The 25,437-nt window shown below is 39.9% G+C and overlaps 1 protein-coding gene and 1 pseudogene across 3 annotated transcripts in view; one reads left to right on the plus strand and one right to left on the minus strand.

Annotated features, from left to right (window-relative positions):
* WDR19 (WD repeat domain 19) overlaps positions 1-25,437 on the plus strand; it is a 180,395-nt gene that overhangs the window by 147,245 nt on the left and 7,713 nt on the right. For 2 of the 3 annotated variants that reach the window (XM_037829601.1, XM_037829603.1), the window contains 3 exons: positions 66-142; positions 450-574; positions 23,992-24,291. In XM_037829601.1, coding sequence (XP_037685529.1) covers positions 66-142; positions 450-561 — 189 coding nt within the window. In that variant the 3' untranslated portion in view covers positions 562-574; positions 23,992-24,291. Of the gene's footprint in view, positions 1-65; positions 143-449; positions 575-23,991; positions 24,292-25,437 lie in introns of those variants that run through there. The other variant, XM_037829602.1, reaches the window with a different exon arrangement.
* Positions 7,470-8,441, minus strand: LOC119529325 (annotated as a pseudogene).

The raw sequence follows: 25,437 nt of genomic DNA on the forward strand, positions 1-25,437 counted from the left end.
TTTAATTGAATGATAGTAGTTTTTTAACTAAAGGCTAATTTTACTCTTAACTATACTGTTTTCAGGGTCGACATATGTTAAAAGATGATTGGACAGTGTGCCCACATTGTGATTTCCCTGCCCTGTACTCAGAATTTAAGATGTAAGTATCATTTCACTCAATCTCAAAAAATTTATCAAAAATTAGACCTCGCATTCAGCCACCCTTTTATGCCAAAGTTTATTTGTTCACATTCTTAAAGATTCCTAAAGACCCAAATTATCTTTTTGGAAGAACCTCCTATGACCTTTGAGAACATTATCTTTAAAGGGAGTCTTGAGACTGAATATTTCTAATTCTTAAATTGCATGATGAACATGTGCTGAGGTATTATTTTTCACATTAGAGAAGCCAAAGATAAAGGAATGTTACAGATTTAAGTTACTCTTCATTTACCTCCTCCATACAGCATGTTAAACACGGAAAGCACATGTCCTATGTGTTCAGAAAGATTAAACTTTGCTCAACTGAAAAAGATTTCAGACAGTACTCAGTACCTGCAAACAGAAGTAGAGCAGTGAGTAGCATGTGCAGGTAAGTGTCACCTCATCCACTCACCCTGCCAGGGCACAAGGGTCCACAGCGCACACACTTTAAATTTTGTACTGGCTGGACTCCTTTTTACTCATCATGTAAACTGTCACATTTGAGCAATGTGATGACAGACCTTGAGGTATTTAAAAAAAAAATGCAGGTAGTACAGTTTCCATAGTGGAAAACCTCAGTTGGCCAAGCAGCATTATGAATTCCAAACTAGAACGTGTGTTATCAAATCATGTGTGCTTGTGTTTAATCAGGCCATTAAAACTAGAGCTGGTTAATAAAAAATGGGAGTATTTTTAGGTTCTGTGATATGATCTAGGAGAATTTGTAAGTATCTTGGCTTTCAGTGATTTGAAGAATCCCCATTTCTTTTTCTTTCCTATTCTCATTTTTTGTCACACTGAAGCCACACCTTCTGTATTGGCAAGAATGTAGTCCAGGGAGGCAGGGAAATAACCTTTAGCTGGGAAGCCAAATGCCCTCCCCAGACCCAGGAGATTCTTTTACTAAAAGGGAAAGAGGAGAATCAACACTGGACATAGTCCCTGACAGCATCTCAAGCATAGCCATGTTAAAACAGAACTCCACGTTCCTCCCACAGCCTGCTCTCCTGCAGTCTTCCTACCACAGTAAACAGCAGCTCCATCCAACCAGCTGCTCAGGACAGAAACCTAGATACTATCCTTGAGTCATCTTATCCACACTCCCAACATCCAGTCCATCAGCAAGACCTCTCAGCCTGCCTCCAGCATACCATGTTCCCTTCCTAAACTCTTCAGTGGCTTTTTCTTACACTTGCAAAAAAAATACAAAGAGCCTACACAGTCTCTGTAAGCAGATGCAGCCACCTCTTCCTGCCTCATCTCCAGTAACTCCCCTCACTCACTAAGCTGCAGCCCCACTGAGCTTTTTGCTGGTCCTTGAACATTCCAAGCTCATTCCTTCTCTAGTTTTTATATTTCCTGTTACTTCCACCTGAAACAGACTCTGCCCCTATGTCTTTTGCTAGTCTGGCTCTTTCTCATTATTTCAAATAACTAGCTTAGATGCCACCGCTTCCAAGAAATTGTAACAGCCAAACCAAAGTAGCCCTCCCAGTCACTCTTTCTCTTCGACCTGGTTTCTTGCACTGCACTCATCACCCTCTGGAGTTACCTTGTTCATGTGTTTACTTGTTGCAACCCTGTTGCCCACCACCCATTCCCCAGGGGCCATAGAAAGTAGGGACCATGTCCATATATTCATTGCTGTATTCCCATTACCGAGACAGGACCTGGCGTACAATCGATACTCAGTAAAAATCCTTGTACAGTGCTTTGCACTCAATAAATATTTGGGTAATGAAGGCATAACTGAAGATTTGTTTCAAAAAATCAAAATCTCCTTTTGAAGATAAAATTTGCCACCATTCAGGATATTGAGCTTTGGTTCTGATGGCAGTTCTAAAAGAAGGGTTCTAAAAATGTTTTGAGCAATAGCAGGATCATAGAAAAAATATATGGCCTTTGAAAGATGACTCTCATTTAGATGTATTTAAGGTTCTCATTTGATAAAATTATCAGTCATATTACCTGTTAGTCATGTCTCTAAACAATATTATCAAATTGAGTCTACCTTATTTAGAACTTATAAATCAGATATAAATATGTGATCCCCATACTATAAGGTTAAAATAATACCTTCATTATGAGTATTTAGTCTTACCTATGATCAAGTAGAATCCAGTCTAGTATATTACTAATAGTAACTCAAGAAAACAGATTATATCAATATGGTTTCAAATTTGGGATATAAACAGTTTTTTAATTCCAACGGACTTTATGATGCATTACTAGTGGTATCCTCTTGTTATTAACTTACCTCTTGTTGGTATCCATAAGCCGTCTATAATATTCACAATTTGAAAGTCTTAAAAATTATTTCTTTTAAAGTACACTATTACTCAGACTTTCACCATTAAGTCAAACTGAGCTTCTCCCTTCTGTATTAGTCCAAGTCAGTAAGATTTCACCTGATAATATTTTGTGACAATTAGGACTTCAGGTAAAGGACTTCTCTCTTATGGTGTGTCCTTTTTCTGTAACAGTTTTATTGAGATATAATTGACACACCATACAATTCACCCTATGTCCTTAAATAGACAGCCAGCATGTTTTTTCTTCCTAAGCAGTAATTTCTCTGAGTGCTTCTTGGGTCTTTCTCCTTATTTTTTTATTAAACATTTTTTTACATTCTTTGTCTTTATTGATCTCAACATACTTGAAGAGTACAGGCCATTTATTTTGTAGATTGCCTCTCAATTTGAGTTTGGTGGTTTCTCATGATTAGATTCTGGTTAAGCACTTCTGCCAGCAATGCACAGAAGTGCTGATGGGTCCCTTTCCAAGTATCAGATCAGATCAGGAAGCACATGATGTCAGTCTCTCCTAATATTGATGATAACTTTGATTACTTGGTTAAGGTGGTATCAGCCAGGTTATCCACTGTTTATTCTTTTTTCCTTTGTAATTTATAAGTAACTTCTGGGGAGATATTTAGAGATAATGCAAATATTCTGTCCCTCCATCCAGTTTTGATCTACTAGTTTTGGCATCCATTTTTTTTTTTTTAATTTTGAAATAAATTCAAAGTTATAGGAACAGTTGCAAAAACAATACTAACCCCATACACAGAATTCCATCATACCCTGACCCCCCTCTCCCGACAGCTCAATCCACCAACTTTAACATGCTGTCACATTGCTATTTCTTTCCCTCCCTATCATCCAACATCTATTGCTCTGTCTTCTGAACATATGAGAGCTAGCTGCATACATCCTTGAACATACACTGTAATTCACATATACACTTCCAGTGAACAAGACCATTCTTTTATACAATCCCATTAAGCGCAGCTAAGAAGTACAAGAGATTCAACAATGATACAAAACTTACATTCTATATTTCCTTCTCCTTATGTCTCAGCTGTGTCCCTTTGAGCCACCTGTCCTCTATCCTCCAATCCCATCCAAGTTCATCCTTGGCATTCAATTGTCATCTATTTAGACTGTTTTTTTTTTCCGCCAATTGTGGAAACATATATAAAGCTTAAATCTTCCCATTCCACCCCCTCCCTAGCCTTCCATTAGTGGGATTAATCACATTTAGAATGTTGTAATGCTCTTTCCCACCATCCATTACTAGAAAATTCCCTTCACCTCAAACAGCAACTCTACACTCATTTCCTAACTCCCCATTGCCCCTTCCCCCATTTCTCTTAACCCAAACTCTACTTTTCATCTCTATGGTTATATTCTCTGATAATTTCTTTGTGTTTACTGTGGGGCTTAAAATTAACCTCTTAAATCCACATCAATCTTGTTTTTCTTTGATACCACCTTCATTCAATAGGACACATAAACTATGTTCCTATACTCCTTCATTCCCCCACCTTTATATAGTTGTCTAACATTATATATTTTACATTGAGTTCAAAACCACTGATTTGTCATTAGAGTTTGTGTATTTTATATCATGTAGGAAGTAAATAGTGGAGTTACATACAGTTCAAAAATTATTAACTTCTATTTGTATTCCATTATGGTTGGAGAATGTGCTTTGAGTATATTCAATTTTTTTTTTTTTTTTTAATTTCTTGAGACTTGTTTTATGTCCCAGCTTATGGTCCCTTCTGGAGAAAGATCCGTGATCACAGAGAAAAATGAGTGTCCTGGTGATTTGGGATGTAAGGTACTACATATGTCTGTTAAAATTCTCTATATCTCTTTCTCCTTTCTTTGTTTCTCTGTTGGTAGGGCTCCCTTTAGTATCTGAAGTAGGGCAGGTGTTTTATTGGCAAAGTCTCTCAGCATTTGTTTGTCTGTGAAAAATTTAAGCTCTCCTTCAAATTTGAAGGAGAGTTTTGCTGGATAAAGTATTCTTGGCTGGAAATTTTTCTCTCTCAGAATTTTAAATATGTCATGCCACTGCCTTCTCGCCTCCATGGTGGCCGCTGAGTAGTCACAACTTAGTCTTATGTTGTTTCCTTTGTATGTGGTGAATTGCTTTTCTCTTGCTGCTTTCAGAACTTGCTCCTTCTCTTCAGTATTTGAGAGTCTGATCAGAATATGTCTCGGAGTGCGTTTATTTGGATTTATTCTATTTGGAGTTTGCTGGGCATTTATGTTTTGTGTATTTATATTGTGTAGAAGGTTGGGGAACTTTTCCCCAACAATTTCTTTGAATACTCTTTCTAGACCTTTACCCTTCTCTTCCCTTTCTGGGACACCAATGAGTCTTAAGTTTGGACATTTTATTTTATCTATCGTATCCCTGAGATCCATTTCGATTTTTTTCTCCATTCTTTCTTTTGTTCTTTCATTTTCTGTTCTGTGGACTTCTAGAACACTGAGACATTGTTCAGCTTCCTCTAGTCTTGTATTGTGAATATCCAGAGTCTTTTTAATTTGGCCAACAGTTTCTTTTATTTCCATGAGATCTTCTGTTTTTTTATTTACTCTTGCTATGTCTTCTTTATGCTCTTCTAGGGTCTTCTTCATGTAGCTTATATCCTGGGCCATGGTCTTCTTGATGTCCTTTAAATCCTTTGCCATGTTTTCGTTCCTCGATTGTAGGTCTTTGATTAATTGTGCAAGGTACTGTGTCTCTTCTGATATCTTGATTTGTGTGTTTGGAGTTGGATTCTCCATATTGTCTGGTTTTATCGTATGCATTAAGATTTTCTGTTGTTTTTGGCTTCTTGGCATTTGCTTTGCTTGATAAGGTTCTTTCAAGTTATAAAAAAAAAAATACCTATCTGATTTTTCAGAAACACAGTTTGGTGGCGTGAACTTTCTCTAACTAACCAGCAGATGGCGTCTGTGAGGCACCTATACCCCTCAAGTCAGTTCTCCACCTTGTCCCTGCGGTGTGTGGGGAAATGATTCTTGTGGGGTTCAGTTGGAGAACTCAGTTTGGGTGTGTTGCTGGAGCCGTCCACCCTGAATGTGGGGCGTGTGTACAGGTGGCCAGGGAGGAAGGACAGCTTTAATATTCAAATCCCCCAGGTTCCCGGAGATTCAAGGCTGCCGCAAGAGTCTAAGCCTTCATTTCAGTTCAGCCCCAGACCCTCTCTCTCGCTGTCCCACAAACCACGGGACTTGGCATAGTGTCCCTGGGTTCTCCGAGTGGGTTCCCCCGCCCAGCCGCGATCCTCCAGGACCTCTGCCAAGGGAATGCCTTGCTACATCACCAGTGTGCGCTGTCCCTCAAGGGAAGCCCCATGCCGCCGGGCCGTGCTGAGGGGCTTTCAGCCTGATGCAAAGATGGCCGAACGGGGCATCTCCACACCCCACTCCTCGCACAGTTCCTCCTTCCCAGCTCCGGGACAACAGGTGGGGCTCTGGGCTGTGGGCACGGCCCCGGGCAGGAGTTTATCCAGCCCTCCGGGGAGCCAGCTGCTAACCGTGGGGTTTCTTTCTGCTTCCGGCTCTCCCCTCTGTTCCCCCAGCCCCAAGGGTATCTGCAGCGGACTATCTTCCAGGCCAGACACCGAGAGGCCGGCCCAGCCCCCTCTTGCTGTGTTTTACTGCATGGTTCCCACTATAGCAACTGCAGCTGCTCCTGGGTTTTTCCCTTTTTTTTTTTTTAAAAGAGCCCGTTGGTCTCCAAACGCCAAACCCTGGCTTCCCCACCACCGCACGGCTGCTGGTCTTCCAGCCAGCTTACTCGTTTCAGAATTCAGACTCCCGGTTTCACCAAGCATATGGCCCCTGTGGAACTAGCAGACTTCATCAGGCTGGCGCATCACTGTAACCAGTATTCTGGGTGACTTTCTGGTTTTTATCTAGTGTTTTTCACGGAGGTGTTTTTTTGCCCTGTCTCACCTAGCCGCCATCTTAGTTTCTCTCCCATTGATGATTTTCTTACTCCATTTTCCACATTCTATTCTAAGGAAGGGCTTTCCTTCTCCCACATTAATTATTTATTCAATATGGACTCAGGATTTGTATTTTATTCATTGTCTGTTATAATCCATTACTATTTTTGTGTGTGTACACATTTAATTTTATTGTAACAAAGCAACTTACACACTTTTAACGTTTAAAACTGAGCATCATCTTTCCTTTCCAGTGAAACAAAAAGAAAATTTAAAAATAAACAGGAACAAAATTACAATAGAGAAATGTCAATTCCAAATAAGATCCTACAGGTTCTGCTGATTCTCCCATTGAGTGGCAGGATAAGTCATCATTAGGAGAGAATTTTATTATTTTAGAAGTATCATCTTAAACTGCAAGGATGTCCATTAAACATCACAATTAAACATGCCAAAGGAGAAGCCATGTTGTCAAAATGCCCACTTCACCTATCCAAACATCTCGAACCCACCCTTTGTTGACCTTCTATAACCCCATTTGTTAAAGGTTTTTTCCTTTTTTTAAACAACAGAAAGTAGATGGATACATATTGGTAAATGCTAACTGTCCATATTCACATAGACAGTGTAATCTCTGAGCTCAATATACAGAGAAAGGAGGGAAAAGGCTAGAATTCTATGCACTGCTACACAGGGGCCTAGCAGCCTCCAGCTTCCAGCAGAGCGAAGGAAGCAGGAGGTTTTTCTTTTTTCCCACAGAGTACGGTGGTGTGTTGATTCCATAAAGTTTTTTTTTTTGTTGTTGAGACAGGAGGGGATAAAAATGAATTTGGAACAGAAATGGGTAGAGATTCTTTTCCCACTGTATTCTGCACAAGGTATTTCCCCCCAAAATAAGTTAAGAACCATGGTATAAAGGAGAGAAAAGAGATCTCAAAAACAGGGCAAGCACAAGAGGCAGGGGAAAAAATTAAAAAGACTGCATCTTGCTCCCAGGGTCTGGAGATCGTTGGAATCCATCAGTGTTCTATTAGTCATCTTCTCCTTCATCCTTCTCTCCTCTCTCTCTCATCATCATCTTCATCTTCTTCCCCTTCATCCTCATCCCCTTCTTCATCAGTATCTTCCAGTCTTTCTTCTTCTTCATCTTCTTCTCCTTCTTCCCCTTCTTCATCATCCGTTATCAGGAACCAAATAGTACTGTAATGGATTTGGCCAAGTATCATCTTTGATGACCTCTCCTAACCCATCTGCATCTGCGTCAGAATGGTCAGTAAAGCAGCTTTCTGGTTCCTCATGCTGCCTCTTCCTGCTGGCTTTATTCTGTTTGACTTGAACGTTTCGTCAAGTCCTTTCCAGATTTCCATTTGATTTCAGTTGACTTTGATGATGGATCACCATTCTCATTCAGATGAAATTCTTTGGAAAGAACTTTATTTTCTAAGTAAGGATTTTCATCAAAATAAAAATCTATTCTGTAACCTGATTTCATACTTTCAAATTCTGTCACTTCAACTCTGGTCAAATAATGCAGTGCCTCTTCATCACCTCCCCAAGCAGTGCAGACACTTGGGGATGGTTGACAAATGTTGTTACCAAAAATTGGGGATTTTGGCGATCAATTCTGACCTCTTCTGAAAGAATGGTTCGCTGAGTTTATTGTATTTCTGTTCTACTTTCAAAATCTCATTGGCTTGCTCATTAAGTCTGTCTGTCTGTACTTCATCAATATGTTCATTGCTTCCTGCCATTCTTTCGTGGGCCCATCGTGGTTGGAGTTGAGCTCCCTTGTACTGACTGGCTGCGGGCGCCGACGTGGTGCTCCGCAGTCGGGGCGGGGAGAGAAGGGAAGGTGAAGGGGGCAGGCAGGCGGCTTCCCCTCAGGCCGCGCGCACCGGCGCTCACTCAGGCCAGACGCCTCCTCCCGGTGCTTGCTCTCGCTCTCGATGCTCTCGCGGCCTGCGGGCGAGGGAGGGGCTGGGGCTGGGGCCGGGTGTAGGCCCTGCTGGGGCTCCTGCTTATGGTGGGGAGGTGGAGGCGGCGGTGGCAACAGAGGCAGGTGGGCAGGCGGCTGGGCTCCCTCACTCACGCTCCGGGCCCTAGCTTGCTGCTCGCTCTCCCTGAGCCAATGCGTCACTATTTGTTGATGTTCAAAATATCCTAGATTTGGAGCTCCTTCAAACTAGCTCCTTTTTTTTAATGCACTTTTTTATTATGAACTTATAACATATATACCTAACAGTATAACTTTCAAAGTACGATGTAACAAGTAGTTAAGAGAGCAAATTTCAAAGAATGTTATGGGAAACAGTTCCAGTTTCAGTTCTTTTCCTTATTGTGAAATATAGCGTGTATACAGAAAGGTGCTAACTTTCAAAGCATGTCAATGAATAGCTTTAGAGCAAATTTCAAAGAATGTTACAGTTCCACCATTTCAGTTATTTCCTTCTAGCTATTCTAATACCCTAGCATCTAAAATAATACATATAAATGTTTATATAAAGTTTCAGTGTTTGTAACCCTTTGTTAAATCCTACCTTGTCTTTGTAATCCTTTGTTAAATCCGTAGTTTGTTGCTACCCGTTCCTCTCGTTTAATCACTTTCTCCACCTTTAGGGTATGTAGGCAGTGACCACCCTAACTTGTTCATGTTGAAACGGGGTGTCGACAATATAGGGAAAGGGGCTGCATCTGACTGTTGTTCTTAAAGAAGCTGTTGCCTCTGGGTTTTAGGCGTTGTCTGGCATAGGAACACGCTGGTGGATTTAAGTTTCTGAGAGAGAAAACTTAGTGGGTGAAACTTTTATAGAATCTCAGATAAGGACCTAGTTATTTCAGAACTACTGTTGATAAGGGTATGGCATACTGTGGCCGTTGGGATATCTAGCTGGAGCTTGCATAAGAGAAACCTCCAGGATAGCCTCTAGATTCTATTTGAGATCTGTTGGCCACTGTAACCTTACTTTGTTACCTTTCTTTTCCCCCTTTTAGTCAAGTAGGCATTTTCAATCCCTCAATGCCAGGGCCAGGCTCATTCCTGGGAGTCATGTCCCATGTCAACCAGGGAGATTCATCCCCCTGAGAGTCATGTCCCACGGCGGGGGGCGGGGGGGGGGCGTTAATGAATTTATTTGCAGAGTTGGGCTTAGAGAAAGGCCACATCTGAGCAACAAGAGAGATACTCTGGAGGTGACTTTTAGGCATAGTTATAGGAGGGCTTAGCCTTCCATTTAGAGCCCTAAGTTTCAAAAGAGCATACCTCAAGTCTAGGGCCTGATTAAGCAGTGAGTTCTAATTTCACATAACATATATTCTGTCCCAAGATAAAGTTTCTCACATTATCTTCACTTAGTTGTACAATCATCATCACTCTCAACTGTAAACAATTATCATAACATTAAACATCCCAGAGCTCTTAGCAGCTAATTATTCATCCCTAGTATTAGTATTGTACTGGTAAGATATTCCTATTAAATATAGTCTACAATATGTAATGGGTAGTTTTTTCATATACAACTCTATTGTTAAGTCTTTGTACCACTGTCATACCTTATATCATGCTAACATTTATTTATGTTGTGCTATTCTGTGGGTTACAGGTCTTTAAACAACCACTTTGGAACCTGTTTGCCTTCAGTGCGGCACTGATACTTATAATCCCATCTGTGTCCTTTTAATAGATCCCGTTTTGCTTTGAGCACTTTCTAACTTTCTGGCTCATTTTGTTACTTTCCCTTTCTTGCCTTGGAATCAGCCTTTTCTTCAAGGAGCCTGTTCGTGGAGAATGGATGTGAGAAACAAATCTGGGTGTTTGGTATGCTAGTTGATTCTGCTGGCGTGTCACTGTGTTTAGGACCTCCCAGCAGTCAGACCGAGCCAAGAAATACACACATGCAGATTGTGTCTGTGTGTGCATGTATGGATGATATCCACACACATATACATATTTTTTGTGTACCTGTGTTCATAGTGATACTCTAATTCCTGTCCAACACCTTAGGGTGTATTAGCCTTCCCTGTTTCCATATTTGTACCTCTTTTCTCTAGTACTGACAAACCCAGTTCCATATCCACAGTATATTTTCTTATTTGCTTAAGCCTAGGATACACAGAGAGCAGTTCAGAATTGCTAAACCAAACAACTGTGAAAAGAAAGCTTACAAAGGAGAGTACAATATTTGTTTAAAATCATTCTTAGGAAGAATTTACATACATACATCTTTAGACAATTGGATAACTTTTGACAGATGCATACACTCATGTAATTCACAACCCTATCAAAATAAAGAATATCTCCATCGTCCCAGAAAGTTCCTTTGTCCTCTTCCTAGTCAGCACCCCTGCCACCCAGAGGCAACTACTATTCTGATTTTTTCACCATAGATCAGTTTTGCCTGTTCTAGAACTTCACATAAATGCTGTTATACAGCATGTATTTTTTTTTTTTGGTCCAACTTCTTTCGCTCAGCATAATACCTGTGAGATTCATCCAATGTTATTGCATCTATGGGTAGTTTGTTTTTTATTGTTGTACACTGTTCCATTCTATATTAATAGACCATTGATTACTTATCCATTTGTCAGTTTAGAGCTATTGTGAATAAAGCTGCTACGATCAATTCTTAAACATTGTTTAGAAAATTATATGGAGTTGCTAGGTTACAGGGTAGATGTACAAAAACTTAATAAGAAACCATAAAACCTTGTCCAAAGTACTCATTCCTTTTTTTTTTTTTTTTTTTTTTTTATTTTACTCTGTTCACTTTTTTTTTTGTTTTGTTTTTTTTTTTTTTTTTTTTTTTTTGTTTTTTTTTAATCATCATTTTATTGAGATATATTCACATACCACGCAGTCATACAAAACAAATTGTACTTTCGATTGTTTACAGTACCATTACATAGTTGTACATTCATCACCTAAATCAATCCCTGACACCTTCATTAGCACACACACAAAAATAACAAGAATAATAATTAGAGTGAAAAAGAGCAATTGAAGTAAAAAAGAACACTGGGTACCTTTGTCTGTCTGTTTCCCTCCCCTACTTTTCTACACATCCATCCATAAACTAGACAAAGTGGTGTTTGGTCCTTATGGCTTTCCCAATCCCATTGTCACCCCTCATAAGCTACATTTTTATACAACTGTCTTCGAGATTCATGGGTTCTGGGTTGTAGTTTGATAGTTTCAGGTATCCACCACCAGCTACCCCAATTCTTTAGAACCTAAAAAGGGTTGTCTAAAGTGTGCATAAGAGTGCCCACCAGAGTGACCTCTCGGCTCCTTTTGGAATCTCTCTGCCACTGAAGCTTATTTCATTTCCTTTCACATCCCCCTTTTGGTCAAGAAGATGTTCTCCGTCCCACGGTGCCAGGTCTACATTCCTCCCTGGGAGTCATATTCCACGTTGCCAGGGAGATTCACTTCCCTGGGTGTCTGATCCCACGTAGGGGGGAGGGCAGTGATTTCACCTTTCAAGTTGGCTTAGCCAGAGAGAGAGGGCCACATCTGAGCAACAAAGAGGCATTCAGGAGGAGACTCTTAGGCACAAATACAGGGAGGCCTAGCCTCTCCTTTGCAGCAACCGTCTTCCCAAGGGTAAAACTTATGGTAGAGGGCTCAACCCATCAAACCACCAGTCCCCTATGTCTGTGGTCATGTTAGCAACCATGGAGGTGGGGTAGGCGAATACCCCTGCATTCTCCACAGGCTCCTCAAGGGGGCACTACATCTTTTTTTTTTTTTTTTTTTTTTCCCCTTGTTTGTCTTTTTTTTTTTTTTTAACTTTCCCTTCTTTTTTCAAATCACCTGTATGAAAAAAAAAGTTAAAAAGAAAACAAACATACAATAAAAGAGCATTTCAAAGAGACCATAGCAAGGGAGTAAGAAAAAGACAACTAACCTAAGATAACTGCTTAACTTCCAACATGTTCCTACTTTACTCCAAGAAAGTTACATAATATAGCAACATTTCAGTGAACTTGTTCCTACTACAACCATCAGAAATTAACAGACCATAGTCATTTCTGGGCATCCCCAGAACGTTAAATAGCTTATCTGTTCTTCCTGGATTATTGTTCCCCCTTCCTTAATTGCTCTCTACTGCTAGTTCCCCTACATTCTACATTATAAACCATTTGTTTTACATTTTTCAAAGTTCACATTAGTGGTAGCATATAATATTTCTCTTTTTGTGCCTGGCTTATTTCGCTCAGCATTATGTCTTCAAGGTTCATCCATGTTGTCATATGTTTCACCAGATCGTTCCTTCTTACTGCTGCGTAGTATTCCATCGTGTGTATATACCACATTTTATTTATCCACTCATCTGTTGAAGGACATTTGGGTTGTTTCCATCTCTTGGCAATTGTGAATAATGCTGCTATGAACATTGGCGTGCAGATATCTGTTCGTGTCACTGCTTTCCGATCTTCCGGGTATATACCGAGGAGTGCAATCGCTGGATCGAATGGTAGCTCTATATCTAGTTTTCTAAGGAACTGCCAGACTGACTTCCAGAGTGGCTGAACCATTATACAGTCCCACCAACAATGAATAAGAGTTCCAATTTCTCCACATCCCCTCCAGCATTTGTAGTTTCCTGTTTGTTTAATGGCAGCCATTCTAACCGGTGTTAGATGGTATCTCATTGTGGTCTTAATTTGCATCTCTCTAATAGCTAGTGAAGCTGAACATTTTTTCATGTGTTTCTTGGCCATTTGTATTTCCTCTTCAGAGAACTGTCTTTTCATATCTTTTGCCCATTTTATAATAGGGCTGTCTGTACTATTGTCATTGAGTTGTAGGATTTCTTTGTATATGCAAGATATCAGTCTTTTGTCAGATACATGGTTTCCAAAAATTTTTTCCCATTGAGTTGGCTGCCTCTTTACCTTTTTGAGAAATTCCTTTGAGGTGCAGAAACTTCTAAGCTTGAGGAGTTCCCATTTATCTATTTTCTCTTTTGTTGCTTGTGCTTTGGGTGTAAAGTCTAGGAAGTGGCCTCCTAATACAAGGTCTTGAAGATGTTTTCCTACATTATCTTCTAGGAGTTTTATGGTACTTTCTTTTATATTGAGATCTTTGGTCCATTTTGAGTTAATTTTTGTGTAGGGGGTGAGGTAGGGGTCCTCTTTCATTCTTTTGGATATGGATATCCAACTCTCCCAGCCCCATTTGTTGAAAAGACCATTATGGCTCAGTTCGGTGACTTTGGGGGCCTTATCAAAGATCAGTCGGCCATAGATCTGAGGGTCTATCTCTGAATTCTCAATTCGATTCCATTGATCTATATGTCTATCTTTGTGCCAGTACCATGCTGTCTTGGCAACTGTGGCTTTATAATAAGCTTCAAAGTCAGGGAGTGTAAGTCCTCCCACTTCGTTTTTCTTTTTTAGAGTGTCTTTAGCAATTCGAGGCATCTTCCCTTTCCAAATAAATTTGATAACTAGCTTTTCCAAGTCTGCAAAGTAGGTTGTTGGAATTTTGATTGGGATTGCATTGAATCTGTAGATGAGTTTGGGTAGAATTGACATCTTAATGACATTTAGCCTTCCTATCCATGAACATGGAATATTTTTCCATCTTTTAAGGTCCCCTTCTATTTCTTTTAGTAGAGTTATGTAGTTTTCTTTGTATAGGTCTTTTACATCTTTGGTTAAGTTGATTCCTAGGTACTTGATTTTTTTAGTTGCTATTGAAAATGGTATCTTTTTCTTGAGTGTCTCTTCAGTTTGTTCATTTCTAGCATATAGAAACATTACTGACTTATGTGCATTAATCTTGTATCCCGCTACTTTGCTAAATTTGTTTATTAGCTCTAGTAGGTGTATCGTTGATTTCTCAGGGTTTTCTAGATATAAGATCATATCATCTGCAAACAATGACAGTTTTACTTCTTCTTTTCCAATTTGGATGCCTTTTATTTCTTTGTCTTGCCGGATTGCCCTGGCTAGCACTTCCAGCACAATGTTGAATAACAGTGGTGACAGCGGGCATCCTTGTCTTGTTCCTGATCTTAGAGGGAAGGCTTTCAGTCTCTCACCATTGAGTACTATGCTGGCTGTGGGTTTTTCATATATGCTCTTTATCATGTTGAGGAAGTTTCCTTCAATTCCTACCTTTTGAAGTGTTTTTATCAAAAAGGGATGTTGGATTTTGTCAAATGCTTTTTCAGCATCTATTGAGATGATCAATTGATTTTTCCCTTTCGAGTTTTTAATGTGTTGTAATACATTGATTGTTTTTCTGATGTTGAACCATCCTTGCATGCCTGGAATGAACCCCACTTGGTCATGGTGTATGATTTTTTTAATGTGTCTTTGGATTCGATTTGCAAGTATTTTGTTGAGGATTTTTGCATCTATATTCATTAGGGAGATTGGCCGGTAGTTTTCCTTTTTTGTAGCATCTTTGCCTGGTTTTGGTATTAGATTGATGTTAGCTTCATAAAATGAGTTAGGTAGTGTTCCATTTTTTTCAATGTTTTGAAAGAGTTTGAGTAAGATTGGTGTCAGTTCTTTCTGGAAAGTTTGGTAGAATTCCCCTGTGAAGCCATCTGGCCCTGGGCATTTATTTGTGGGAAGATTTTTGATGACTGATTGGATCTCTTTGCTTGTGATGGGTTGGTTGAGGTCTTCTATTTCTTCTCTGGTCAGTCTAGGTTGTTCATATGTTTCCAGGAAATTGTCCATTTCTTCTACATTATCCAGTTTGTTGCCATACAGTTGTTCATAATATCCTCTTATAATTTTTTTAATTTCTTCAGGATCTGCAGTTATGTCACCTTTTTCATTCATTATTTTGTTTATATGGGTCTTCTCTCTTTTTGATTTTGTCAGTCTAGCTAGGGGCTTGTCAATCTTGTTGATCTTCTCAAAGAACCAACTTTTGGTGATATTTATCCTTTCTATTGTTTTTTTGTTCTCTATGTCATTTATTTCTGCTTTAATCCTTGTTATTTCTTTTCTTGTACTTGGTTTAGGATTGGTTTGCTGTTCATTTTCTAGCTTCTTCAGTTGATCCATTAGTTCTTTGATTTTGGCTCTTTCTTCCTTTTTAATATATGCGTTTAGTGCTATAAATTTCCCCCTTAGCACTGCTTTTGCTGCATCCCATAGGTTTTGGTATGTTGTGTTCTCATTTTCATTCGTCTCTATATATTTAGCAATTTCTCTTGCTATTTCTTCTTTAACCCACTGATTGTTTAGGAGTGTGTTGTTTAACCTCCAGGTATTTGTGAATTTTCTAAGTCTCTGATGGTTATTGACTTCTAATTGTATTCCATTGTGGTCAGAGAATGTGCTTTGAATGATTTCAATCTTTTTAAATTTATTGAGGCTTGTTTTATGTCCCAGCATATGATCTATTCTGGAGAAAGTTCCGTGAGCACTAGAAAAGTATGTGTATCCTGGTGATTTGGGATGTAATGTCCTGTAGATGTCTGTTAAATCTAATTCATTTATCAGATTGTTTAGGTTTTCAATTTCCTTATTGGTCTTCTGTCTGGTTGATCTATCTATAGGAGAGAGTGATGTGTTGAAGTCTCCCACAATTATTGTGGAAACATCAATTGCTTCCTTTAGTTTTGCCAATGTTTCTCTCATGTATTTTGTGGCACCTTGATTGGGTGCATAGACATTTACGATTGTTATTTCTTCTTGCTGAATTGCCCCTTTTATTAGTATGTAGTGGCCTTCTTTGTCTCTCAAAACATCCCTGCATTTGAAGTCTATTTTATCTGAGATTAATATTGCTACACCTGCTTTCTTTTGGCTGTAGCTTGCATGAAATATTTTTTTCCATCCTTTCACTTTCAATTTCTTTGTGTCCCTGTGTCTAAGATGAGTCTCTTGTATGCAACATATTGATGGTTCATTTTTTTTGATCCATTCTGCGAATCTATATCTTTTAATTGGGGAGTTTAATCCATTTACATTCAACGTTAAAACCGTGAAGGCATTTCTTGAATCGGCCATCTTATCCTTTGGATTATGTTTGCCACATTTTTCCCTCTCTGTATTAATATCCTTTATTGTACCCATACCGAATCTCTTTAGTACTGAACCTTTCTCCAAGTCTCTCTGTCCTGTCTTTGTTTCTCTGTCTGTAGGGCTCCCTTTAGTATCTCCAGTAGGGCAGGTCTCTTGTTAGCAAATTCTCTCAGCATTTCTTTGTCTGTGAAAAATTTAAGCTCTCCCTCAAATTTGAAGGAGAGCTTTGCTGGATAAAGTATTCTTGGCTGGAAATTCCTCTCTCTCAGAATTTTAAATCTATCGTGCCACTGCCTTCTTGCCTCCATGGTGGCTGCTGAGTAGTCACTACTTAGTCTTATGCTGTTTCCTTTGTATGTGGTGAATTGCTTTTCTCTTGCTGCTTTCAGAACTTGCTCCTTCTCTTCTATGTTTGACAGTGTGATCAGTATATGTCTCGGAGTGGGTTTTTTTGGATTTATTCTATTTGGAGTTCGCTGAGCATTTATGATTTGTGTATTTATGTTGTTTAGAAGATTTGGGAAGTTTTCCCCAACAATTTCTTTGAATACTCTTCCTAGACCTTTACCCTTTTCTTCCCCTTCTGGGACACCAATGAGTCTTATATTCGGACGCTTCATATTATCTATCATATCCCTGAGGTCCATTTCAAGTTTTTCAATTTTTTTCCCCATTCTTTCTTTTATGCTTTCATTTTCCATTCTGTCATCTTCCAGGTCACTGATTCGTTGTTCAACTTCCTCTAGTCTTGTACTATGAGTGTCCAGAATCTTTTTAATTTGGTCAACAGTTTCTTTAATTTCCATAAGATCATCCATTTTTTTATTTAGTCTTGCAATGTCTTCTTTATGCTCTTCTAGGGTCTTCTTGATTTCCTTCATATCCCGTACTAGGGTCTCATTGTTCATCTTTAGTTCTTTGAGTAGCTGCTCTAGGTGTGTCTCTTCTGGTCTTTTGATTTGGGTGCTTGGGTTTGGGTTATCCATATCGTCTGGTTTTTTTCATATGCTTTATAATTTTCTGTTGTTTTTGGCCTCGTGGCATTTGCTGTCCTTGATAGGGTTCTTTTAGGGTTTGTAGACCAGTTGAAGTCCTTATCTCTAATTTATCAGATCTACAGCTTCGTGGAGTACACTTTCTCTAACTAACCAGCAGGTGGCGTCCACGAGCCACCTGTTCTCCACAAGCCAGATCTCCCCTGCTTAGCCTTTTTGGTGAGTGGGGGAGTGAGACTTGTGGGGCCCAATTGGTGTCCCAAGCTTGCGTGTGTAGTTGGTGTTGCCTGCCCTGTATGTGGGGCGTGTTTCTGGGCAGTCGGGGAGGGGGGGTGGCCCTAACAATCAAATCTCCCTGATGATCCTAGAGTTTTAAAGCTACTGCAATAGTCTAATCCTTCAGTTCAGTCCTGCCACAGTTTGTCTCTGCCACTGACCCACAAGTCTTTGGTATTGGCGTATGGCTCCTGAGACTTGCAAGTGGGCCCCTCTTCCAGGCTGTGCACCCCGGGTCCTCTGTTGAGGGATGACTGTGCTATGTCACAGGTGAGTGCCGTCCCCCCAGGGCAGTTCTGGGCTGCTGGGCTGTGTTGGGAGGCTCCCAGTCTGCTCAAATGATGGCTGAATGGGGCTCTGTTAATTCACACTGCTCCCCCTTCCCAGCTCTGGGACATTCAGCTGAGGTTGCAGGGAAGGCTAATGTCCACGCCCAGTTTTGTGGTGTGTGCCTGTTATTTGAAGCACTTCCATCACACTGGGTTGTCTGGGGCAGCTCTGGGCTATGGGGCTGGCGATGGGCAGGAGTGTTTCCTGTCCACCAGGATGGTGGCTGTGAGCGGACACCCCCCTTTTCTTGGGAAGTTGTGTTGTTTAGTGAGTTTTCTCAGCCACTGGATTATTGCCTTTTGTCTCAGAGCTCTCTTATTTCTGCTCTTGACTTGACGTGCCCAAATTTCAATTCTTTGAAGCTTTCTGTATTGAGCTTCTTAGAGTAATTGTTTTAGAAAAAGCAAAAAGGATTTAAAAAAAAAAAAAAAAACGGCCCTCCTCAGAGATCTAATGGGTTATTGAAATGCTAATAGACAAAGCAACCAGGGCCATTAAGGAAAGGTGCCCTGGGCAGAGAGATCAGCCTTGCTTCGGGATTTGCATATGCGCCTCAAGGCCTGATCTCCGCCCTTCCCCTTTCTGTGTTCACCAGAACTCCAAAAATCCTCTGCTTTTACTTTGGAGCTTCTCGTGTTGTTTTCCTTCTATGCCCGTCTCCTCTCTGCTGGGCTGGCTGCTCTCAGAGTCTCTGGTGTCTGGCCTCAGTCTATCTATGGTTGGAGTTTGAATCAGTAGAATGAGTTTCCGATGAGAGCAGCCACTGCAATTCTCCCTTCTCCTTCCCGGAGCTGACAGCCCCTCCTCCCCCGGGACTGAGCCTGGCAGGGAGGGGCGCGTGTCCCCTGGCCGCAAAAACTTACAGATTTCGGTGATCTCAGCAGTTCCACGTTTTCATGAGTGTTGTATGAAGTATGCCCAAAGACAGATTGCTCTGTGGTGTCCAGTCCACGCAGTTCCTGGCTTTTTACCTACTTTCCTGGAGGAGTAACTAAAACATACAGCTCACCAGTCTGCCATCTTGCCCCGCCTCCTCTGTTCACTTTTTCTCCAGCCTAAATCTTGATTGTCTCTTCCCTCCTCCCCACCTTACCTTGAATAACTTGGAAATTTACTCCCAAATATCCAGTGTGGGGACCATAGACACCAGCCCCTCCTTCCCTCCCAAGTCCCCAATCTCATTCCTTTTTATACTCCCATCTTCAATATGAGAGTTGGTCCGTCCTCACCAAAATTTGGTGCTGCCAGTCTTTTTAGTTTTAGCCATTCTAGTGGCTTTGGTAGTATCGTTGTGGTTGTAATTTGCATTTCCCTGATATCTAATAATGTTTAGCACTTTTCTATCTGCTTACTGGCCATTCACATATCTTCCCTTTCGAAGCATCCAAGTCTTTGCCCATTTTTTTTTTAAGTAGATTTTTCCCATATACCACTCTGTGTTATATCTTAGAAGTGTAACATGCAAGCACCTATCTATATTTGTAGTGCCGATCTGTGGGATACATGCCTTTAAACAACCCCTTTCAATCTTGCTCGCCTGCAGTACAACTCGATACTTACAATCCCATTAACAATCATCACCCCTATCCATTCCCATAGCTTTAAATTCATCCCATTTTTTAAACTGAGTTGTCTTTTATTGGGATCTAATTCACATAACAAAATTAGGGTGTTAAAGGTTCCCCACTTTAAATTATACAACCCAGTGCTTTGTTGTATAGTCATGAGGTTGTGCAACCATCACTATTCAATTCCCAGAACATTTCCGTCACCCCAAAAGAAACCCCATACTCGTTAGCAGTCACTCCCCATTTCACCCTGCCCCCAACCCCTGGCAACCACTACTCTACTCTCTTTCTCTATGGATTTGCCGTTTCTGGATATTTCATATAAATAAAATCATACAATATGTGGCTCGTGTGTCTGGCTTTCTTCACTTAGCATGGTGTTTTTCAAGGTTCATCTGTGTTGTAGCATTTATCAGTGCTTTATTCCTTTTAATATTGTTGACTAATACTCCATTGTATGGATTTATAACATTTTATTTATCAGTTCATCAGTTGACGGATACATGAGTTGTTGTCTCCACTTTTGGGGTATTATGAATGGTGTTACTGTGAACATTCAGGTACAAGTTTTTGTGTAAACATATGTTTTCATTTCTTTTGAGTATATACGCAGGAGTGGAATTGCTGGGTCATATGGTAACTCTGTTTAATCTTTTGAGAAACCACCATGGTTAATCTTTTGAGGAACCATGTATGAGGGTTCCAGTTCCTCCACATCCTTGTCAACACTTGTTAGTCTGTTTTGTTTTTTTATCACTACATCCTAGTGGGTACAAAGTGGCCCCTCGTGGTTTGGATTTGCATTTTTTTAATGGTTAATACTTACGATCTTCTTTTCAAGGGCTTATTGACCATCTGTGTATCTTCTTTGGAGAACTGTCCATTCAAGTCCCTTGCCCAGTTTTTTTTTAGTCTTTTTATTAATGAGTTTTAAGAGTTCTTCATATATTCTAGATTCAAGGCTCTTATCAGATATATGATTTGCAAGAAATTTCTCCCATTCTGTGGATTGTCCTTTGAGGTGCAAAAGTGTTTTGATAATTTTTTTTAAAGAAAAAAAGGCTTATTTGTTTTTGATTTGGTTGCTTGTGTTTTTAGTGTCATATCTAAGAAATCATCACCCATGAAAATTTACACTTATGTTCCCTTCTAAGTTTTAAAGTAAAGTATTAGCTCTTATATTTAGGTCTTTGGTCCATTTTGAGTTAATTTTTGTACAAAGTGCGAGGTAGGGGTCCAAGTTCATTCTTTTGCATGTGAATATCCAGTTGTTCAGCACCACTTGTTTTAAAAAAAAAACTGTGCTTTCCCCCCAACTGAATGATCTTGTCACTGGGTTTTCATTATTGGGTTGTGAAAGTTCTTTATATATTCCAGACACAAGTTCTTTGTCAGATATATTTGCATATATTTTCTTCCACTCTGTGGCTTGCCTATTCATTTTCTTAATGGTATCTTTTGATGAACAAACAATTTCGTTTTCTTCTAGAAACTCTAGGTCTATGATTCATTTCAAAATAATTTTTATTTATAGTGTGAGGTGGCAGTTGGGATTTTTTGTTCAAATGGGTATCCAATCTTCCAACACCATTTGTTGAAAAGTGTTTCTTTCCCCATTGAATTGCTTGTTGCTTGGGTGCCTTTGTCTAAAATCAGTTGGGTCTATATCTGGACCTTCTGTTCTGTCCCTTTGATGTAGTTGTCTTTTTTTTTTTTTTAATATTCATTTTATTGAGATATATTCACATACCATGCAGTCATACAAAACAAATCGTACATTTGATTTTCACAGTACTGTTACATAGTTGTACATTCATCACCAAAATCAATCCCGGACACCTTCATTACCACACACACAAAAATAACAATAATAATAATTAAAGTGAAAAAGAGCAATTAAAGTAAAAAAGAACACTGGGTGCCTTTGTCTGTCTGTTTGTTTGTTTCCTTCCCCTATTTTTCTACCATCCATCCATAAACTAGACAAAGGGGAGTGTGCTCCTTATGGCTTTCCCAATCCCATTGTCACCCCTCATAAACTACATTTTTATACAATTGTCTTCGAGATTCATGGGTTCTGGGTTGTAGTTTGATAGTTTCAGGTATCTACCACCAGCTACCCCAATTCATTAGAACCTAAAAAGGGTTGTCTATATTGTGCATAAGAGTGCCCACCAGAGTGACCTCTCGGCTCCTTTTGGAATCTCTCTGCCACTGAAGTTTATTTCATTTCCATTCACATCCCCCTTTTGGTCAAGAAGATGGTCTCCATCCCACGATGCCGGGTCTACATTCCTCCCCGGGAGTCATATTCCAAGTTGCCAGGGAGATTCACTTCGTTGGGTGTCTGATCCCACGTAGCGCGGAGGGCAGTGATTTCACCTGCCAAGTTGGCTTAGCTAGAGAGAGAGGGCCCTGATGTAGTTGTCTTTTAATACTATACTGTTTTGGTCACTTTGGCTTTATAGCATGTCTTAAAATCAGGTAGTGTGGGTCCTCCAACTATCTTTTTTTCCCCAAGATTGTTTTGGTTCCTTTTAGCCTTTGCACCTTTTTATAATTAGAATTTGCTTGCCAGATTCTATTAAGTCTGTGCAAATTATGATTTGAAATTTGTGTTCATTTTTTGCCACTCACTAACAAGTTACCACAGTTATCTCATGATTTGGTGGGTCAGTAGTGTAGGCACAACTTAACTGGGTCTTCTGCTGAGGAGTCTCACAAGACTGCAATCAGGGTGTCAGACGGGGCTGGCTGCAATTTCATCTGAGGCTCAAACTCCTCTATCTGGTTCACGATCGTTGTCAGAATTCAGTTTTTTACTGTTGTGGGACTGAGGCCATTGTTTTTTCAAATACATTTCCTATCACTTCCTATCCTCATTCTGTGTCTTCAATTATATGTGTATTTAATTGCTTGCTATCCACAGATCACTAAGGTTCTTTGATTTTCATCTATCTTTTTTTCTCTATCTCTATATTCACAGTGGATAATTCCATTTGATCTGTACTCAAGTTCACTGACATTTTCTTCTAAAAAAACTTTTCACATTTTGTACTTTCCAGTTCTAAAATTTTCATGTTTCATTTTGTTTCCATTTCTCTGCTTTATCCCTCATCTGTCCATTCCTTATGACCCTATTTTTCTTTAAATCCTTAAAATATCTAAAACTTAGCTTCTCTAAAGTCGTCTGTTATTTCACTATCTATGCATTCATAGGCTCATTTTCTGTTTACTGCTTTTTCTCTTGATTATATGTACATTTTCCTCAGATATTTTTTACATGTTTAGTGAATATTTTATGGCATAATGGACATTGTGGATATGTTTTAAAAGTCCTCGATGCTATATTTTCCCTCAAGAGAGTGGTTTATTCTTGTTCTAATAGGCAATTAGAATTAAACTCCAAATTCTGTCTCCCTGCAGCTGAAATTTCTGCTCAGTTTTTTCAGCCTTCTAGTTGTAGCTTTTCATTGGTCACTCTGGAGTGTCTTCTAAGCCAATGAAGTTCGAGGATTTATATGCAGATTTGGGGGCAACCCCTTTCCTGAAACATCCTTCCTCGCATTTCAGCAACTCTGGCAGCCACAAACTTCTCTGTTCCTCAGGCCAGTAAAACTCCTGACTGTTTGACTTTGCTGTTTGAGCTCTAGCTATCCCTTGCCTCGATGGGCTTGCCTTTAGGTGAAAAGTCACATAACGTGAATCTTATCAAATGGAATTCTCTTCATTCAAGGTTTGGCACCTTTCCCTTTTCTGCCTGCTTCTGGTGGCTCTCCAGTGCCTTTGAATAGTTGTTTATTAAATCTTGTCCAGAGTTTGTAACTATTATCTGTGGGAGGATTAAATCAATCAAGCAACTCTGCCATTACTGAACGTAGGACCCTGTTTCTATTTTTAACAATCCTCCACAGAATTTATCCAAACACTATCCCTGCATTAAAAGGGCCTCAGAAAACACCAGGTACCTAGACCACAGTAGCAGTAGCCCCTTGCAGGTGTGCCTTCAGTGAGTTATGATTGTGCACTGTCTGTCTTTTGAAACGCCCACTGTGTCGTCTTATACAGTGGGTGGACAATAGCTGACACTTGTTCACTGACTCCCTTTAGACAAAGAATCATTAACAACCATTTAATTCCAGGAAAATCTTTTCTCTACAGATTGCTAAGCACTTCAACAGCTTGCCCACACAGTTTTAGTCAGTTGCAAGGGCCAGAACTGAAACCCCACATTGATTTTAGGCTTGAGATTTCTAATTAGAATACAGGACACCTGCTCCATATTCCAGAAATGAGCAAAAAGTTCTACAGTATTGCTTGACTTTATTACTAAATACCAGTTAGCTCTTGAAACCCTTCTAAAGGTATTTGTTTTGTTTATCCTTTCTAGATCTCATGTTCTCTTGAGAAGCTAGCATTTGCTACAGGATGCTGTGTTTCCACTTTCGGTGGTTTTGGAGATGGTCCTTCCTGGGTACAGAAAGAATTTTGAAAGGTGACCTCTCAAGACCAGCACTTTGACCTTCGGTAGAGTAGGAAAACAGTGACAGCGAATCTGTTTATTTCTTCTTCACAGTCTTACATATTCTATGCTCTGCACTGTTCACTGTTAACTATGACATAATTGTAAATATTTAGTTTTTGCTAACTTTTATATTTTGAAATACCTCCTTTAAAATAAAATTGTTGCCTAGGGATTTGTGGTGTTTTCCTTGGTTGGGAGACAGAAAAAGAGAGAAAGGAAGACAGTTTTTGAAGCACAGTAGCACATTGTGAATTTGGGGCTGCACAAATGTTAACAACTCAACTCAGTCCTAAAATCAAAAATCAGTAAAAGCAGTATTTGAAAGAATGAATGAAACCCTAAGTAAGTTTCTGTCTGCTGAGTCATTATACTGCATACTGTGGAATTCCTGTCACAAAATTAATAATTTGACTTCCTCTGGAAATATAGCCATTATTTGGACTTTTCCCCAGGTTTGTTGGAGGGTATTCCAGTTTGCTAATGCTGCCGTTATGCAAAATACCAGTAATGGGTTGGCTTTTGTAAAGGGGTTTTATTTGGTTACAAATTCAAAGTTCTACAGCCATAAAAGTGTCCAAACCAAGGCATAAACATGAGTATACCTTCAGTGGAGAAAAGCAATTGGCATCTGGAAAACCTGGTAGCTTAGAAGGCACGTGGCTGGCATCTGCTTGCTCCCAGGTTGCATTTCAAAATGGCATTCTCCAAAATGTCTCTAGGCTTAGCTTCTCAGGGCAAACTGGGTCCAAAGCATCAGCAAAAGTCTGCTTTCAACGGCTGTCTCCAAAATGTTTCTCTAAGTTGCAGCAGCGAGCTCCTGTCTGAGATCTTACAGGGCTCCAGTAAACTAATCAAGGCCCACACCAAATTGGCAGTGCCACACCTCCATGAAAATGATCTAATCAAAGGTATCACCCACAGTTGGGTGAGTCACATCTCCATGGAAACAACCTAATCCAAAGATTCCAACCTAATCAACACTAATACATCTGCCCCAAGACCACATTAAAGAACATGGCATTTTGGGGGACATAATACATCCAAACCAGCACAGAGGGGCTCCTCCCCCACACCACTCACCCCTAAGGAGCCTATACTCTTCCTATAACAGCATTATATGCTTTGGCACCAAAGTCTGACTCATGTAGCCTAAGAGTGACTCAGATTATAATTTTGCAGCATGGGCACTAGTAACCTGAGCATTAGGGTGGTGCCTATGAATCTAGGCTAGGACCCAAAGTGCCAAGAATATTTTATAGCATCCAAGTCTCTCACCCATGCATGATGCCTCCAGTTTTATGACCTGTTCTT

The sequence above is a fragment of the Choloepus didactylus genome, chromosome 3 (assembly GCF_015220235.1).
Source record: "Choloepus didactylus isolate mChoDid1 chromosome 3, mChoDid1.pri, whole genome shotgun sequence".
Classification (NCBI taxonomy): domain Eukaryota; kingdom Metazoa; phylum Chordata; class Mammalia; order Pilosa; family Megalonychidae; genus Choloepus; species Choloepus didactylus.